Genomic DNA, 18476 nt, shown 5'->3' with positions numbered 1-18476 from the left:
TCTTCAGATTTGGCTGCGAAGGAATGGGAAGCCCGCGTCGGGTCTCCCAAGCCCCGCCCTCCTAGGACAAGGAACTACATTTCCCAGGGGTTTCTGTGGGTCCGAGAGGCGGGACCGACGGCCTTCCTGCTCTATTCAGGCGAGGAGTGGCTGTCTGGAAGAGGGGCGGGGTTTGTCGCAGCCAGTGAGAGAAAGTCTCGTTACGGCGGCGGAAGCAGCGGCGCTGGAGTGAGGGGTGGGGGACAGAGTGCAATCGGCCCGGTGGTGGCTGCGGGTCCGGAGCCCGAGGACATTAGCCCCACAGGCGGAGAGCGCACAGGAGCAAGCTAAAGGCGGCGTGGCCGCGCCCAGGTAATGGCGGAACGAGAGCCGGGAGGGAGGGGAGGAGTCGAGGGGGCGGGACTGCATGGCCAGTCCCGGTGCTCGTCCCTGGGGAAGGACAGAGCCGCACAGCTCTTGCAGTCCTAATTCCAGCTCTTTAGCGAGCTGAGCAGAGCGGTTGAGTCGGCGGCAGGGCCTGGGTGCTCGGTGCTCGGAAGGGCGAGAAACACGGAGGGGTGGGTGGGCAGCCCCGGGCGTGGGGGCGTGGCGGACGCGGGCCTCCGCAGGGAAGTCAGCGGGAGGGAGGACGGCCTAGGGAGTTTGGCTGCTGGAGCAGTTTAAAGTGACTCTCCACATCCGGGCCCTGCGCCCGCCGCTTTCAGACCCCTGCCGGGGCGGAGCCTCCCGGATCCCCGCCCTTCTCGCCGGGGATCGCCTCTCTTTCCCGTCTATTGGCCCAGCCGCGGAGTTTAGGCTGCTCCCCGCCCCCAGCGGGGCTGGCGTCTTATTGGCTGGCGGCCGGCGGGAGGGTGGGGCGGGCCCGGAACGCGCAGGCAGCTGCGGATTGGCGCTGGGTCCAGTGATGCGCCTCGCGTCTGGCCAATGGGCGGGCGGGGGAGGCAGGAGTAGGTTGGGTGGTAAGAGGACTGGGAGCGGAGCGGCTGGCCCTGGGGGTGAGTCTGGCGGGCGGGCTGAACCGAGGCGGGCCGGGGACGCGTTCCGAATCGCGTTCCCTCTGTGCCTGCGGAGCCCCTCGAGCCCTCCGTGGCGGCCACAGATAAAAAGGCACATTGCTTATCTTGCGGAGAGGGCTCCGTAGGAGGTTTTCCCGGGGAGACAGAGCCTCGACACCCGGAGTGTCTGGAAACGTGTGTCCTAGGATCTCGGAGGAGGAATGGGGTTAACTGGGGTAGACGGGAGGTCGGCGAAGCCTGACTCTGAAGGAAAAAGTGGAAGACGATTTTAAGACTGTGGAAAAGGTCTCGAATCCTACCCGTGTCTCGGGTTGGGGGGTTGTCCGTGATGAGGAAAAAAGGAAATCCTTAAATGGAGGCCTTTACGGAAAAGCGTTTGAGGATTCCGCAAGCATCGGGTCTTAATGTAAGATTTCCGATCCTTCCTTGGGGCTGGGCATTATGACATACTAATTACGGTTCTGTTTATCTTGGTGTGAGGCTTGAGTCTTTAAAAGAATCAAAGTATTTCCCATAAAATTTTACATAGATAACCTATGTTTATGTTAATAACTAACATTTGGCGGCTTTTTAATATTCAGTATCCTTTTAAAAAAAATATAGCGATCCAAGAGTATTTTTGGAAGGTTATAGTATCCTCCAACACTTGTATAAAGGCTGTCATTATTAATTTAGCCGTAGTACATTGAAGTCCTCAATTAGATGTCTGCACCGTTGATCGTAACTCACTGTTTTAGATGAATGAAGCTGTATTTGTGTTTCTGAGAGATGTGATTACCAAAGATGCTTCGATCTCTCAATATTGGTTCTAATTTCAGAATCTGGTAATAATGGAATGAATGGCTTGTTTTGTAGGTGGAGATGAGTTCCCAGCAGTTTCCTCGGTTAGGAACCCCTTCCCCTGGGCTCAGCCAGACACCTTCACAGATCGCAAACAGTGGTTCCACAGGCTTGATAAACCAAGTTGCCACAGGTAAAATGTGTTTTCTTTCTTTCTTTCTTTCTTTCTTTCTTTCTTTCTTTCTTTCTTTCTTTCTTTTTTTTTGGTTTTTCGAGACAGGGTTTCTCTGTGGCTGTCCTGGAACTAGCTCTGTAGACCAGGCTGGTCTCCAACTCACAGAGATCCGCCTGCCTCTGCCTCCCGACTGCTGGGATTAAAGGCGTGCGCCACCATCGCCCGGCTTCATTTCTTTCATATTGCTTACTGTTTAAGAATGTTACTAACTTCAGATTAGCAAATCCCATCTCGTAATCACTAGCCTACCGACTTCGAGGAAAGGATACGCTGTTTTAAAATAAGGCATATTCCCTTTTTTAAAAAATCGCTTATATATTCTAGGGTAAGTGCAACTTTAGTAAATCATGCTTATAAAAATAGTTTTTTAAATGTGTTAGTGTGTCAGCATTTAATTAACTCTCGGTATAGGTATGGTGATGGCTGCATGAGAGAACCCCACAGTGAGTGGGACAGTTTTACTTCTTAGGACCTTAAGATCTAGGAAAAGAGAAGTAAATTGCATGTGTCTGTCTTCGTGCATGTGTGTTTGAAGTCAACCTCATGTGTGCTTCTCCAGGAGCTGTCCACCTTGTTTTTGGATACAGCGTCCCTCGCTGAGTCTGGGACTCTGAGTAGGCTCGGCTGACAAGTACTTTATTGACTGAACTGTTTCCCCAGTCCTGGAAAAAATGGTTGAAAAGTATATATTCACGTTTGCATCTTGGTTTTTCTTTGTAATATATCCTTTGAGTGCTGTAGGTTGGTTGGTTCTTATTGGGGAGTGATATTGCCTATAACAGTGTTTGGCCATAACATTTGTGGATGTCACAACTAAGAGATACTAAATATCCTAAAATGCACCAGACAAACCTCTTCCGCCGTCTAATAATTATCAAGGCCAGTGAACAATCTTCAAATGTTCTTTTCACTCTATAATAAGTACACATTGCAAACTGGAATAGAGTCCTTTTCCTGGTCTGTTTCATCACAATCCAGTATTTATGGCAAATGCTCCTGTTGTTTAGTCGCCTCTCAAGCCAAAGGCTGAGGCATCTTTAGTTGTAATTGACTATGTTCTCTCTCTGCTCTTTCCTCCTTCTCCCCAACCCTAGCATTGGCTCATAATGTAGTAGACTGGCCTCAAACTCTTGATTCTCCTGCCTCAAGAGAGTTCTAGGATTACAAGTTTGTCCCACCATGCCTGACTGATATTACCCACCAGTGAACTGTGGCCTTACTATTTTGGGCTCGTTTCTATTGCTTTGACTACTTCCTGCTAACTTGGCCCAGGTCTTGCTCCCATTTCTCTGATGGCACTGCCTTTCTTCTTTTCCAGGTTTAGTTATTTGGCTAATTGTTCTTCCTTGAAGACTCATCTTAAATGCCTTTGTTTTTGATTTTTTTGGTTTTTCGAGACAGGGTTTCTCTGTAGCTTTGAAGCCTGTCCTGGAACTAGCTCTTGTAGACCAGGCTGACCTCGAACTCAAAGAGACGCCTGCCTCTGTCTCCCAAGTGCTGGGATTAAAGGCGTGCGCCACCACCACCCGGCTTAAATGCCATTTTCTGAATGTCTTTGCTGACTTTCTTGTCTACTGTGTTTCAGATCCTGTGTGTCTCATAAACCTTTGTAGGTACATACTTACTGTAATGGATATAGTACAAGGTTATAATCAGCAACTTCTCTTGGAGCCTCTAAAGTTCTTTATTTCTTGTTAGGCTAGTGATGCACATCTGTGACCCAAGCACTTGAGCAGTTGAAGAAAGCTAATTAGTTTAAGCAATGTAGCTGGTTCAGCTAGAAAGCAAGTACAAGACCGTGGACATTGTGAGACCCCTGCCTACCCCAAAAGAGTTCTGGCAGCGTTTTGTCTTTAGCATAAGAGTTGGAGCTAAGAACATTGGTTTTTGAAGGGAAAGAAATGAGAGCTAGCTGTATCTGGAAAAAGAAAAGCAGATTGTCTTTGGAGCTTGGCAGTGATGCTAAGACTTCCTTCTAGATGTTTCCATAGTTCACCCTCACACTCTGATCCCTCCCGCATGTTTCAAGACCAGCTTAAAACTTAATAGTTTTTTGAACTTTTTCCTGAACAGTTTGTTTGTAATTTTCTCTTTTCATTCTCCAAATCAGGTTTTTGTTGTTGTTGTTGTTTTCCATTTCCTTTTATTTTCTTAAATAAATCAAATTCATTTTCCAAAAAAAATGTTGTCTGGGATTAACCAGTCCAACATGATATAATAGCTTCGTGGTTATTCAGGTTCCTTCTTTTTAAGCAGCTGTCAATGCAGCTTTCTTGACAGAGTGCTTGCCTAGCTGACTGAAGCTCTCGGCTCTGTCCCTAGCACCACATAAATGGAATACAAGTTTATAATCCCAACTCTTAGAAGGCAGAGAAAAGGGAGTCAGGAGTTAAAGACCAACCCTGGCTACATAGCGTATCCAAGGCTGTCCTGTATTACATGAGATCCTAGTCACGATAAAAGAGGAGGATGGAGGAAGAGAGGAAGTTTTCACCTACGTAGATATTTCTCTGTTTCAGGAGAGATGACCTGGGGTCTGTCCTAAGCATGCCAGGAATTAAAGTGTATGTTCAAAGTTAGGAAGTAGAAATAGTTAAGGCTCCCAGATTCTGTTTTGTTGAAAATGAGTGGACTCGTGTGGGATGTAACTCAGTGGCACAGTGCTTATCTTGAATGTTTCAGATCTCTGGTATTCCTCCTCAGCAACTCCTACCCTCCCTTATAAATAAAGAATAAATGTGTGGAGGAAACACATAAATGAATTCCCAAATAGTCTAATGGGTAATGATTAATACATTCCAGTTAAATAACATTGTTAAAAATCTGTCTACATGGACCAAAATAGGCTTTGGGAAAGCTTATGAAACTGTCCATTTTCATAATTTTTTTTCCTGATTTGGATGACCAGGAAAGTAAACAATAGCTGGACAGTGGTGGCGCACACCTTTAATCCCATCTCTTGGGGTGCAGAAACAGGCGAATCTCTGAGTTCAAGGCTACCCTGGTCTACAGAGCAAGTTCCAGGACTTGCTCCTTAGCTACAGAGAAACCCTGTTTCAGAAAGAAAAAAAAATCAATCGGACATAAAAGACAGAAATAAAACTGCCTTTATTCATAATATGGTCATATACACAGAAAACGTTATTCTTTTGTTAAAAAGCTGTCAGAATAAGTGGCATTAGTAAAATAATAGGCTACAAAATCAATGTGCAAAAATTCATTATATGGCTGGAGAGATGGCTCAGTGGTTAAGAGCATTGCCTGCTCTTCCAAAGGTCCTGAGTTCAATTCCCAGCAACCACATGCTGACTCACAACCATCTGTAAGGGGGTCTGGTGCCCTCTTCTGGCCTGCAGACATACACACAGACAGAATATTGTATACATAATAAATAAATAAATAAAAATTCATTATATGTCTGAATACTGACAATAGACATTTTTTTCATGGATCTGTAGTTTATGTCTGTGTTTGTGTGGGTTTGTATGTGTGTGCCAAAAATCATGTCATGTCTTCCTTGGTCACTCTCTATCTTTAATGTTTGAGACAGGGTCTTTTACTGACCCTGGAAGTCATGGATTTAGCTAGATTGGCCAGCCACTGGCCTTCAGGGATCTGCCTCGCAGCCCCCATCCCCACCAAGGACTGGGGTTACAGGTATGTGCCACGATGCTCATCTCTTCTGTGGGCACTGGGCATCCAAACTCGGGTCCTGTGCTTGTGTAGCAAGCACTTAATGACTGCTCCACCTTCCCAGCTTAGACACGAGTGGCTTTTGTTGTTGTTGTTTAATGTTGATTTACAATAGCTACAAAAAGGGATAGAGGAAAGATTGAAGAAAATCCTTGTAAGGCTGGGTAAGGTGTCACACTCCTTTGATCCCAGTACTCAGGAGGTCAAAACAGACTCGGTGAGCTTGAGGCCACCCTAATCTATATAGGATGTTCCAGGCCAGCCATGATTACATAGTGAGACTCCATCTCAACATAATATATTTAAGTCAAACACATTGAGACATTGACACAAATGAGATATTGCTGAGAGATCTTAAAGAACTAGATAAATAAAAAATCTTTATGGTCACAAATTAAAGTATTTAATATTTTCAATACCATCGTTTCTTCCCTAAGTGATAATATATATGCAAAGAAATCATAATATCCTTGTGTACTTTTTTATATAATCTTGATAGCCTGATTCTAAAATTCATGGGGAAATGCAAAGGGTTTACAGATTTTTTGTTTGTTTGTTTGTTTTTCTAGACAGGGTTTCTATGTAACTTTGGAGCCTATCCTGGAACTAGCTCTTGTAGATCAGGCTAACCTCGAACTCACAGAGATCTGCCTGCCTCTGTCTCCTGAGTGCTGGGATTAAAGGTGTGCACCACCACTGCCTGGCTTGGGTTTAAGGATTTTTAAAGCAATTATGACCCCAGAGAAAGGAAAATCATTTCACAACTTATTACAAAGCTTCATTAATCAAGATGGTATAGTATTGACATAATATAGATGAATAAAGTAAACTGTCTGGAAAGTCATTTATAGAAAGTCATTTCTAGATAGACAGATATAGCCAGTTTTTTTTTTTTTTTAACAGAAATGTGTAATTAAATAGGGACATGAATTGGAATAAACATACCAGTATGGAGGGAGAAAACAACTTTGTAGGATTTGTTTATTTCTTCTACCCTGGGACCTGGATCAAACACAGGTCATCAGTCTTACATGGGAGTTATCTAGCTAGCCCCAAAATACCAGGATATGGGGAAAAATATACTTTGACCATTGCTTTCTTAAGTAAAAATTAATTCAAGATGTACTGTGGATCTAAATCTAAAAATTTTAATTCCTAAAAGAAAACATAGGAGAAACAGTTTGCAACTTCTCAGGTCACGAAAAAAATGCTAATTGTAAAAAACAGTTAATGTAAATTGAAAATAACTTAATTTCAAAAGACATCACTAATAATATCAAATGGAACGCCACAAACAAAGAGCATAAGGATATTTTTAATAATGTATTTGTAATGACTCATATCCTGAATGTAGAAAGAACTCCTATAACGGAATAACAAAAAGATTAAGAGCTAATTTTTTAATTGCGTACTTAATAGATACCCAACTATAAAAGCTATCTATCTTAAGTGCTAAAGAAGTACATGAAAAGATGCATATCGTTTCTCATCCTTGGACCAGTGAAGATCAACACCTCAGTAAGCTAGCATATATCCATGGGATAACTGAAGCTAGTGACTGAGTACCTCGCATTGGACGACTGTGAAGCAGCAGAGCTCTTAGTGTTGGCGTGGAGTGAGGGAGGGGCTACAAAATGGCTAGCCACTTTGGAAAACAGTTTGGCAGAATCTTACAAAATTAAACATGTACTAACTCACAACTGGCCACTCCTGTTCCTTCAGTATTTAACCAAGTTAAGTGAGTGTATGCTTATTCAAAGATTTGTACTTAAATGTTTATAGAATTTTTGTTCCTGATAGCCAAAAACTGAGAAAATTCAGATGTTTGTCAAATGGTGACTAGATAAGCTGATTGTGCTGTGCCTGTTTAATAAGCTGCTCGTACACAGCACCAAAGCCCAGCATCAGTGCACATGCACATAAGAACATGGATGGAAAAGAAGCCAGACTCACGGAATCACACATTTATGGTTCTCTCTGTGCGGAATCCTGGACATGACAAGTGTAACAGAGCAAGTCAGTAATGTCTAGGAACACAGGAGGGAGGTGGGGGGAGGGAAAGAGGGAAGTGAGCCAAGGGATATGAGTGAACTAGTTAGCAGTGTTCCGATGGACAGTGTCTGTGTGGTAACTGAGTTATGGTTACAGTATTGCAGACTTTTCTGAATTTTTTATTTTTATTAGCATATATTATTGAATTAGTGGATTTTATCTGTAGATTATACCTCAGTAAAGCTGATTGACTAAGAATGGATAAGAAATGAGCATATGCTTCACTAAAGAAGACAAATAAATGCTATGGGAGCACATTCCGCTCCTTCAGCCAATAGCTTTTAAGATACCAGCCCACTTGGGCGTGGCCTCTTATACTGTAAAAGCAGTTATAAAGTGTGACCCATCTCTAGCAGCCAGAAGCAAGAGGCACACCGCCAGCAAACAGCAAGAAGCTGCGTTAAACTCTGTATTTTTTTTCTAGAATTCCTTTTCAAGCTTTCTCAGGTTTTACATGGATTTAGTCCACCTCATTGAGCGCCAATTGTTGCAAGGAACCACTTGGCCGCTTGTTCGTTTCCTGGCCACCCAGACCCCCAAAATAACCACACAGAGGCTGTATTAATTAAATCACTGCTTGGCCCATTAGCTCCAGGTTCTTATTGGCTAACTCTTGCATCTTAATTTAGCCCATTTCTATCAACCTGTGTATCACCACGAGGTTGTGGCCTACCAGGAAAGTTTCCGCATGTCTATCTCTAGCAGCAGATCCATGATGTTCCCTGACCCCGCCCCTCTTTTTCCCAGCATTCAGTCTAATCCTCCCCACCTACCTAAGTTCTGCCCTATCAACAAGCCAAGGCAGTTTCTTTATTCATTAATGGTAATCACAGCTCACAGAGGGGACTCCCACATCAAATAAATGGCTTTTAATCATTAAAAAAATAATAAACTGTTGAGCATTGCTGGTCATTGTGGCAATCCTAGTCCAAGCCCTAATTAGATGTATGCTATCCATCCACTAGAATGGCTGTGTGTGTATCAAGAATTTGTGAGATGGAGAGGCCTGGAACCCACAAACTCTGCTGGCAGAAACAGAGTGGCACAGCTACTTTGGAAACTACTCTGACAGTCTCTTAGACAGTTAAACATTAACATTTTACATCACCATCTGCTCACAAGAGTGCTGATAAAGATCCTATAAAAAGCTGTTGGATTCTCTTCAGAGAAACACTATTGCAGTGGTTCTCAGCCTTGCTAATACTGCAGCCCTTTAATACAGTTCCACATGTTGTAAAACCCAACCTTAAATTATTTCTGTTGCTACTTCATAGTAATTTTGTTATTGTTATGGATCTTAATGTAAATGTTTGTGTTCTCCAAAGGGGTCTTGACCCACAGGTTGAGAACCAGTGTACTATTGTGTATACATTGTAACTCAGTCAAGTGATTATACAAATCTCAACTGTAAAATTTCTGAGTCCTCTGGAGAGTCAAGTCAATTGTGTAAAATAAAAAATACACTTGCAGCTGGACAGATGACTTGGCTGTTAAGAGTACTTCCTACTTTTGTAGAGGACCTAAGTTTAGCTCCCAGCACCTACATGAGGTGACTCACAATTGCGTGTAACTACAGCACCAGGGAACCTGACACCCTCTTCAGGACTCCAAGGGCACCTGCACTCAACATACATACACACACACACACACACACATACATCATTTTTAAAACCTTCTAAAAAGAAAATGAACAGAAATCATTTCATTCAGCTCTGTGCTTTCAGAAGCAGTTTCATGAAGAGTTTATTGGGGCTTTCGGAATAACCTAAAATAACCATAAATAATACAGCAGTAGCGTTTTACAAATGATGCAGGAAATGGGGGCTAAGGAGATGACTTGGTGTAAAGTGTTTGGTGTGCAAGCGTGACCTGAGTTTAGATTCCCCACAGCGTGTTAAAAGATGGGCATGTGGAGACATACCTATAACTGCACGTTGGGGCACAGACAGGCAGATCCCAGGGGCTCTAGCCAACGTGGCGAACTCTCCCTTCCTCAAAGCATAAGGTGGAAAGAAGTAGAGAAAAACACTCACTGTCAAACTTTGGCCTCCAGAGGGCACAGAACAGATGAGTTCACCTGCATATACTATACCCTCCAAAAAACTGTCATATATTATAATTGTTACATGACAACAATAGGTTTGTAGCCAGTAAAATATTATTAGCACTACCGTTTATAATAGCAAAGCTTGAAGACTATCCTAAATGTCTCTTAGCAGGAAGACAGATAACTTAGGACTTATTCACATAGTGACTGACCTACTGTGACATGCTGAGAATGAAAAGTTTCTGCCTGCATGTGGTAGTATGCCCATCATATCTGTAAGAAAGAAGCAAGAAAGTAGGATATGTCTGTCATAAGTTTGACTGTGTAGGGCTCAAAATGGCACTAACCTAGGGTTAGAAAGTAGAATAGTGGACATCTTGGGAAGGATGATGACCTTCATTGAGCTGAGTGGCAGGTGTCTGGGGCAGTGGTGTTTTGGTTTTTACCTGGGTGTTGGTATTTGGGGTGAGTTTGGTTCTTGTCATTGTTCCTGGGGAGACATGACTAAATGTCCACCAACCACACATGCGGAGCCACTGGAAGGCCAAAGTAAGAGTTCTCCCAAAGTCCACCTTGGACCAGTGAGGTCTTATGTTGCTTTTGTTGTTTGAGTTTCTGTTTTTGTTTGTTAGGTTGGCTGGCTTTTTTTGGTTTGTCAAGACAGGGTTTTTCTGTGTAGCCTTGACTGTCCTGGAACTAACTCTCTCTCTCTCTAGATCAGGCTAGCCTCAAACTCAGATCCTCCTGCCTCTGCTTCCCTGAGTACTAGGATTAAAGGTGTGTGTTATCACTGCCCAGCAAACCAATGAGTTTTATTGGGGTTAATTATAGAAAATATTGGTGAGAAGTTTCATAGAGGAGCAGATACGGCACAGAGACGACCATCTCACCAAAGCCCACCTCAGCATGGGTGACAGCTCACAAGCTGGAGGATGGAGCACCCTGCACAGACCTACCAGCAGTTCCCAGGCTGCTCTGCCTGTTTCAGGTTCCTTAGCTACCACTGAGTGTCTATCCACAGTCCTTACAGCTCATCTGTGCTTGAGGAGGAGAAACAGGCCGAGTCTTGTCAGTTCAGGGACTTTCTGAAGCCCCTGAGTGGTTTACTTCCTCAGTGTGATAAGATGCACAGTAGACTGTTTCACCTCCCTAGATTCTTTTGAAGATGGAAAGGTTTGTTTAGAGGAAATTGCTACACAGTCCTGACTTAATCATATCTTTTTTTAAAAAAAATCAAGTTTATCTTTGCTATATAATATTGAATTTATAAATCTTGTTAACAGAATAATTTTTATTTAATAGAACTTTTTTGAGATTTATTAGGTACACAGTGTTCTGCCTGCATGATTGCATACAGGCCAGAAGAGGGCGCCAGATCTCATTATAGATGGTTGCGAGCTACCATGTAGTTGCTGGGATTGAACTCAGGACCTCTGGAAGAGAGGCAGTGCTCCTGTCCACTGAGCCATCTCTCCAGCCCTTAGTAGAACATTTTTTAAAAACATACTTAACAGACTTTTTTATTAAAGTATTCATGTTTGTTAATGCCAATATTCTTAAGAGTTCACAGGACTTTTTCCCTTTTATTGAAAAGAGATACTTTTCATACACTATTCCGGTTACAGTTCCCTCCCCTTACTCCTCCCAAGTTACTCCTCACCTCTCCTCCCCTCCAGATCCACACCCTGTTTCTCTTTAGAAAACAGACATCCAAGGAATAATAAGATAAATCAAAACCAAATCGTAAGATGACAGAACAAGCAGACAGGAAGAAGAGCTGAAGAAAGAGCTGCACATAGATGCAGGGAAACCTGCTCTCACAAGCCACAGGAAGCCACAGAAACCCAGAACCGGAAGGACCTGTAAAGTCATGGTGGGGGTAGAGCCCTGACTTAATTTCACTAGACAAAGAGCCTCTAAAGAAGCCATTGAGTTCATTGGGGTTGGCCATCTACTGCTGGGCATGGTTTGTCTCCAGTGAGACTCCCTTGGAGGAAACGCAAGTGGATATCAACTGGAGATTGATTACAGATTAGGGATGGGGCGTGTGTCCGCGTCTCCCAGCTGTAGGACCCCATCTGGAGCAGACCCTGTGCATGTGGCCATACTCTCTGTGACTTCGTTTGTACACCAGCCTGGTGTGTCTAGAAGACCTTGATTCCTTGGTGCCCTCCATCCCCTCTGACTCTTACACTCTTTCCATATCTTCTGCAGGGTTCCCTGAGACCTGAGGGAAGGAATTAGATGGATTAATTTAGGACTTAGTGTTTCTCGATCTCTCACTCTGCATATTGGTTGGCTGTGGGTATCCATATTTGTTCCCATCTCCTGCAGGAGGAAGCGTCTCTGATGATGCCTGAGAAGACAGTGACTTAAATGAGTTCAGCAGAATTTGTCGCTACATTCCTTTAGCACAGCACTAGTAGAGCCATGGCCTGTCTAGTCTCAGGTTCTTGGCTACCCGAGCAGCATGAGGCATGACTTCTGTCTCGTGGAGTGGACTTTAACTCAAATCAGATATTTGCTGGTTCCTCCCACAAACATTGTACTACTATTGTACCAGTGTATCTTGCAGGCAAGGCACTTTTGTGGATTGAAGAGCAAACATCTTTTGAATGCTAAGTTTTTAAAACTTTAACCAGTAATGGTGGTGTGTACTTGTGATCTCAAACTCTTAGGCTGAGACAGGAGGATCACAAGATAGAGACCAATCTGGGCTTCAAAATAACACATTCTTTTGAAAAATAAGCAAGTCATTTTAAATGAAGTTGTACTGTATCCTATCATATGCTTTCAATTATTAGAGGGTTTTGTGTTTTAATTTTGTTTGTGTCTGTGTGCATGTGTGTGTGCAAGTCAGAGGAAAATTGCAGGTATTGCCTCTCTCCTTCTACTATGTAGGTTCTAGGGAGCAAACTCGGGAGTCAGCCTTGGCAGGAGGTGTCTTTCCCCCACTGAGCTATTATTTGAGCTTTTTTTCAGCGACTGCCAAGACGCTGTGTTCATCTTCAGAGGAAACTGTACATCCCACAGTTTTGACTCTTGGCTCCACTTAGAACAAGCCTCACAAGGGGCTGGAGAGATGGTTCAGCCACTGAGTGTTCTTGCTGCTTCTGCAAGTTCCTGGGTTTGGTTCCCAGCTCCATATGATGGTTCACAACCATCTTTTGACTCCCAGTTTCAGAATGTCTGATGCCTTCTTCTGACTTCCACAGGCACCAGGCACACACACATGTAATACATGTAGACAAAGAACTTATTAATGAAAGAAAAAAAGAAAGTTGTACATGTCTTAGACATGGGACACACTCATAATCCCAGCAGTTGGAAGGCAGAGGCAGAAAGATTGCTGCAAATATGGCGTCAGCTGACTACATAATGAGTTCCAAGTCAACCAGGACTATAAAGCTAGAATGATAGAAATCCTTGTAAGAGAATTAGTAACAGCATATACATATAACCCCAGCACTCCAGAAGCTAGACAAGAGAATCAAATTAGAGGCTGTCTGGACTGCAATAATGAGGCCCCTTGTCAACGAAAAAAACAGCATCCTGTAGAATCGGTCACTGTTTCAGTCCTGACAGCAAGGGATACTCTGTTATATTGATTAACCTTAGAAAATTGTAATAATATCTTTTCCATCTTACTATCTTCACTAGTTAACGATGAGTCTGGCCGAGATGCAGATGTCGGTATCAGTCCTTGACAGCAAGGACACTCTGTATTATATTGATTAATCTTAGAAAATTGTAATAATATCTTTTCCATCTTACTATCTTCACTAGTTAACGATGAGTCTGGCCGAGATGCAGATGTTGGTACCAGGGAGCACGTGGGCACTAGCAGCTCCCTGCCACCCCGGGAAGAGAAGCAGGAGCCAGTGGTGGTAAGGCCCTATCCACAGGTACAGATGCTGCCTGCACACCATGCCGTCCCATCAGCCACCCCTGTCGCAGTGACGGCCCCACCAGCACATCTGACACCAGCAGTACCACTGTTCTCAGACGGGATTATGAAGGTAACAGAGTTTAAAGAGTCGCACTGAGCCACAGCTGAAGGCAGCTAGCGCTTGTAGCAAAGCTAACAATCTTAGTTGTGTCCTAGGATGCTCCTTCAACTTTTCCTTTTTGGCTGTCCATTCAGACTCCCCTGTAATTTGGGGCTTTGCTATGCTACAGTCATTAGACTGTGCTGGGCAGTTGTAATCACAGGACCTTTTCTGTTACCCATTATTGCTGTTGTTGTTATTGTTGTATTTTTATGGGGTTGATTGTCTTTGAAACACAGTGTGATACTACAGTCCAGGCTAACCTGGAATTCTCCGTGTAGACAAAGCTAGCCTAAAACTTCTGACAGTTATCTTGGTTCTGTCTCCCAGTTGCTGGGATTACAGGTTTGTTCCACCATATCTTAACTTTGTTACATAAATGATAATTGTTCAACTTGCAGACATGCTAAGTGAGTTTTAGCCTGGCCCTCTTTAATAGCTGATTCATTTGAAGGTATCTGAGCATTTTGCTCTGTGTGTTAGTAAGTTCATGTTTTGGTTACTGAGAGTTCTGTCTGCTTCTGCCCGACTGTGTGGAAGACAAGGATATAGTGTGAGCAGTACAAATCTGGGCTGTAGGCCCAGTTCTGCTTTGTACTTGATGTGGGGCTGAGTGAGACGTTTAGTCTTGTTTGTGCACTTCTTCCTCTGCACTGTAAAAAATGCCAGTAGTTGTGCAGAGAAGCCGTGCTGCTGACAGGAGAGCATATGATACCTGTCTCATCGTGTGTGCCACTCTCCAGATTGGATTTGTGCTGTGAACGTGGAGTGCAGCTCAGGAGCAAAGCTATTGACGTGTCTCTTGTGCTCTTCGCTTGCAGCCACCGCCGAAGCCCACCATGCCTAGCCGTCCCATCGCTCCTGCCCCTCCTTCTACCCTGTCACTTCCCCCGAAAGTTCCAGGACAGGTTACTGTCACTATGGAGAACAGCATCCCTCAAGCTTCAGCCATTCCGGTGGCAACAATCAGTGGACAACAGGTTATTTTTCCCCCTAATTTGTTAGTTTTCTAGCTACAGTCTCCAGCTGCTGATGATTATATATGGAACTCCAGGGTACATTAGGCACTATCCTAAATAGTTAAGTAGTTTCTGATACCCACAGAGAAACAGTAGCATTGAAATCAAAAGGAGTAAAACCCAGGCTGCTTAGTGTGGGTAGGCTGTATCTCCTGAGCATACTATGACAGGCACTGCCTTCACTGTAAGATCACAAATACAGTCATGTGCAGTTCATGTCCTAGAGGCGTTCAAGTGTCCGTGTGCTTGATTAGAAGAAACAGTACTGAACCATCAAGAATACCTCCCAGCGGTATTGTTGGGCGTATCCTGGGTTTTCTTGGAGGTTGGTAGATGTGTGTTTGGGGCTGGCAGGTTCCCTCAGGTAGCCTTGTAATTGTGAGCATTTATTTTGAAGACTCTTGTTTTAACTTGAAATTTTAATTGCATCCATTATGTATAGTTGACTTAATAAATACTTTAAATTATAACACTTACCTGTGAAGAAACTAAGCCTCAAAATTCTTTTCCTTTGTGTTTTCAAGAAGATTAATATTACAAAAAGATGCCCCGAATTATTTTCAGTTTTACATCTTACTAAGCAATCTCAGAAATTCAGGACTATCAGCTGAGCTGTACTCATGTCAGTGTGCTGAGATGCTTAAGGGATAAGCTGAAAACTTAAAGGCAATATCTGTTAGATACTAACTGACACATGTATCTAGAAATCTTCAGTAGTATAAAGAATAATGGATGCAGAGACCTAAATAAATAAACGAAATAGGAAGATGGGCATAGTGACGCGCACCTTTAATCCCAGCATTTGGGAGACAGAGGCAAGAGGATCTCTGTGAGTCTGAGGCCAGCCTAGTCTACAGAGCAAGTTTCAGGACTGGCAGAGCTACCTAGTGAGACCCTGCCCCCACCACACACCCGCTTTTGTATGCTTTTGCCCTGAAAATCCTCAAAACGGCAAAAAGGGAAAAAAACTGTAAAGAACAAACTCACCCAATTTGAAGGAAACTGATCTGTATAGATAATGGCTAAGACCACCCATGTGAAAATTGCATTCTCTCTTGTTCTTCTAGGGACATCCCAGTAACCTGCATCACATCATGACAACAAATGTTCAGATGTCCATTATCCGCAGCAATGCTCCCGGGCCCCCTCTTCACATCGGAGCATCCCACTTACCTCGAGGTAACAAACATTTTGCTCAAATTCTGGAACTACTGTAGCAGATGCACATTTGACAGAAGGTGGGTGACAGAATGTATCATGTACAATGTACACAGTCACCCTAAAGTTACAGAGCAATAGAGACAAGCCTAAAACAGTACAGATCTCAACATGATCTGTTGTGTGCTTCTTAGAAAAAGTCTCTGTGTATAAACCTACAGGAAAAGAAATTTTTGCTGTCATTCTGAGACAGTCTTCATAAGTAACCCTGGTTGGTCTCAAACTTGCGGTCCTCCTAAGGCTTCCTCCTAAATACTGATTACAGGTACACACCACCACTCCTGGCTGTTTTGTGTTGTATTTGTGACAGGGTCTTGCTGCGTAGCTCTAGTGGGCCAGGAACTTGATAGCATGCTGGCCTCGGATTCACAGTAGTTGTCCTACCTCTGCCTTCCATTTACTATGATTACAGGTTTGAACCCACTCCTGGCTTCTAATATTTTTTTAAGTTTACTGAAAATGTTTTAAATTTTGTAATATTCATTGCAACAAGATTGTAACTTATTCTTACAAGTAAGTTAAAATAAGCTGAAATAAATTTAAGGCATTTTAACCTTGTATTAGGAAGTGAGACTGTTGAAGAAAACCAGGCTGACAAAACTGGCTTTGCTCAGTCCTAGCATAGCACAGCAATTCCCAGCTTGTCTTCACTGACTCTAAGTCTGGTATCAAAGCTCCCGTAGTGGAAATGCCTTTTAATAATGCTGATGTCTGCACTAAGGGAACAAAGGCAGCATGAGGAGGTGACGTCCTACTAGTGGCTAAAGTGTTGAAGCCTTAATCAGAATCTAGGCAGTGACACTATACAGTGCACTCTCCTGGCACCAAACAAGACTGTTACTTGTATCCTTCCCAATGGCAATTGAAAATACAAATAAACAATTTTTTTAATAAAGGCTCAAACTTTGAATACATGTTTTCCTAATTCTCTTCATAATAAAATAAGAAGTGTACCTGTATAGTATCCTGGAGCTGAAAATCCACATGCTGCCAGATTTTAGCAATTATGCGTTTCCTATGGCAACAATTGGCTTTATTAAGTAACATGTCTATACTGATTATTTTTTTTCTTTTCAGGTGCAGCTGCTGCTGCTGTGATGTCCAGCTCTAAAGTAACCACAGTCTTGAGGCCAACTTCACAGTTGCCAAATGCTGCTACGGCCCAGCCAGCAGTACAGCACCTCATTCACCAGCCAATCCAGGCATGTTGTGGGTCAGGGACTTGGCCAGCAGGCCGCAGGGACTTGGCCAGCAGGCCGCAGTGCCTTCCCCTGGCTGTTACTCTGCCAGACCCTGAGGGAGCCCACGACCCCACAGCTGAGTTACTCATCTCAGTTGAGTTTTCAAGGCTTTGAATAGTTTGGAGGATGCCCTTTGAGCAGGGCAAGTGTAGAGCAGGGATAATAAGAATTTGATGGGAAAGTAGTGAGTGAGACAGCTGATGCTAGAAAAGTAATGAGGGACCTGCACAGTAGCAAGGAAGTGGTGGCTATAGATAGTGTTCAGTGAGGGCTAGCTCAAGTAGAGAAGGGTTGTAATTTAGAGAGAGCTGTGAACACCTAAAAGTTTTATGTACACTTTGTGCATATGAATAAATATATGTCTTTTCAGCCAGTTCAACTACTAAGTGCATCTCTGGTAGTACCCACCTTCCTTTTTCATATTGAGAGTCTTACCCAAGGCCTCTTGCATGCCAGGCAAGCACACTAGTATAGTAGCTAAGCTACACTTGAACCTCTTTTAATTCCAATGTTTATTCAAGGAATTCTGTAGTCTCGGTACTAATAGAATTATTCTGTATCAGAAGGAGATGCAGGTGCAGAAGAGACGGATGAGCAATTAAGAGCACTAGCTGCTCTTCCAGAGGATCCAAGTCCATTCTCAGTACCCACATGGTGGCTAACAACCATCTGTAACTCCAGTTCCAGGGGATCCAATGCCCTCTTCTGACCTCCACATGCCCTGTGTGCATGTAGTGCACAGACATTCGTGCAGGCAAGACACCCATACACATAAAATAAAAATTGTTTTAAAATCTCAAAGGAAATGTCAGAAAAAGTAAAGAAGGAGATTTAGTGGTGTTTCTAAAATAAGTACTCTAAGAGAGAGTGTGAACTTGATTTTGTAAATAGTAGAGACTGCAACTTGTGATCAAGTAATCTTAAGATGCATCCAGCTTGGTTACATATTGAAGGTGGAAATTCTAGTACTTCCAGGGGAAAAAGCGGTAAATTTGTGACTTAGATGGTCTTTAAAAAGCAGGTGTGGCCTTGTGTGATAGGGCATGCCTATTATTTCAGCTCTTGGGAAACGAAGGCAGGCAGGTCTCTAGGATCCAGGCTAGCCAGACCTACAGAGAGAGACACT

The 18476-nt window shown here is 43.4% G+C and overlaps 1 protein-coding gene across 4 annotated transcripts in view; it reads left to right on the top strand.

The window, feature by feature from the left end:
• The first annotated feature begins 218 nt into the window (after positions 1 to 218).
• Sap130 (Sin3A associated protein 130) overlaps positions 219 to 18476 on the top strand; it is a 69512-nt gene continuing 51254 nt past the window's right edge. For 2 of the 4 annotated variants that reach the window (XM_057789064.1, XM_057789061.1), the window contains exons 1-6: positions 1034 to 1422; positions 1872 to 1989; positions 13610 to 13842; positions 14694 to 14852; positions 15959 to 16070; positions 17187 to 17311. In XM_057789064.1, the coding sequence (XP_057645047.1) occupies positions 1369 to 1422; positions 1872 to 1989; positions 13610 to 13842; positions 14694 to 14852; positions 15959 to 16070; positions 17187 to 17311 (801 nt within the window). In that variant the 5' untranslated portion in view covers positions 1034 to 1368. Of the gene's footprint in view, positions 352 to 967; positions 996 to 1033; positions 1423 to 1871; positions 1990 to 13609; positions 13843 to 14693; positions 14853 to 15958; positions 16071 to 17186; positions 17312 to 18476 lie in introns of those variants that run through there. The other 2 variants (XM_057789062.1, XM_057789063.1) reach the window with 2 other exon arrangements.

The sequence above is a fragment of the Chionomys nivalis genome, chromosome 14 (assembly GCF_950005125.1).
Source record: "Chionomys nivalis chromosome 14, mChiNiv1.1, whole genome shotgun sequence".
NCBI classification, from domain to species: Eukaryota; Metazoa; Chordata; class Mammalia; order Rodentia; family Cricetidae; genus Chionomys; species Chionomys nivalis.
Note: the sequence above shows the minus strand (reverse complement) of the source record. Positions and strands in the feature narration are given on the sequence as shown.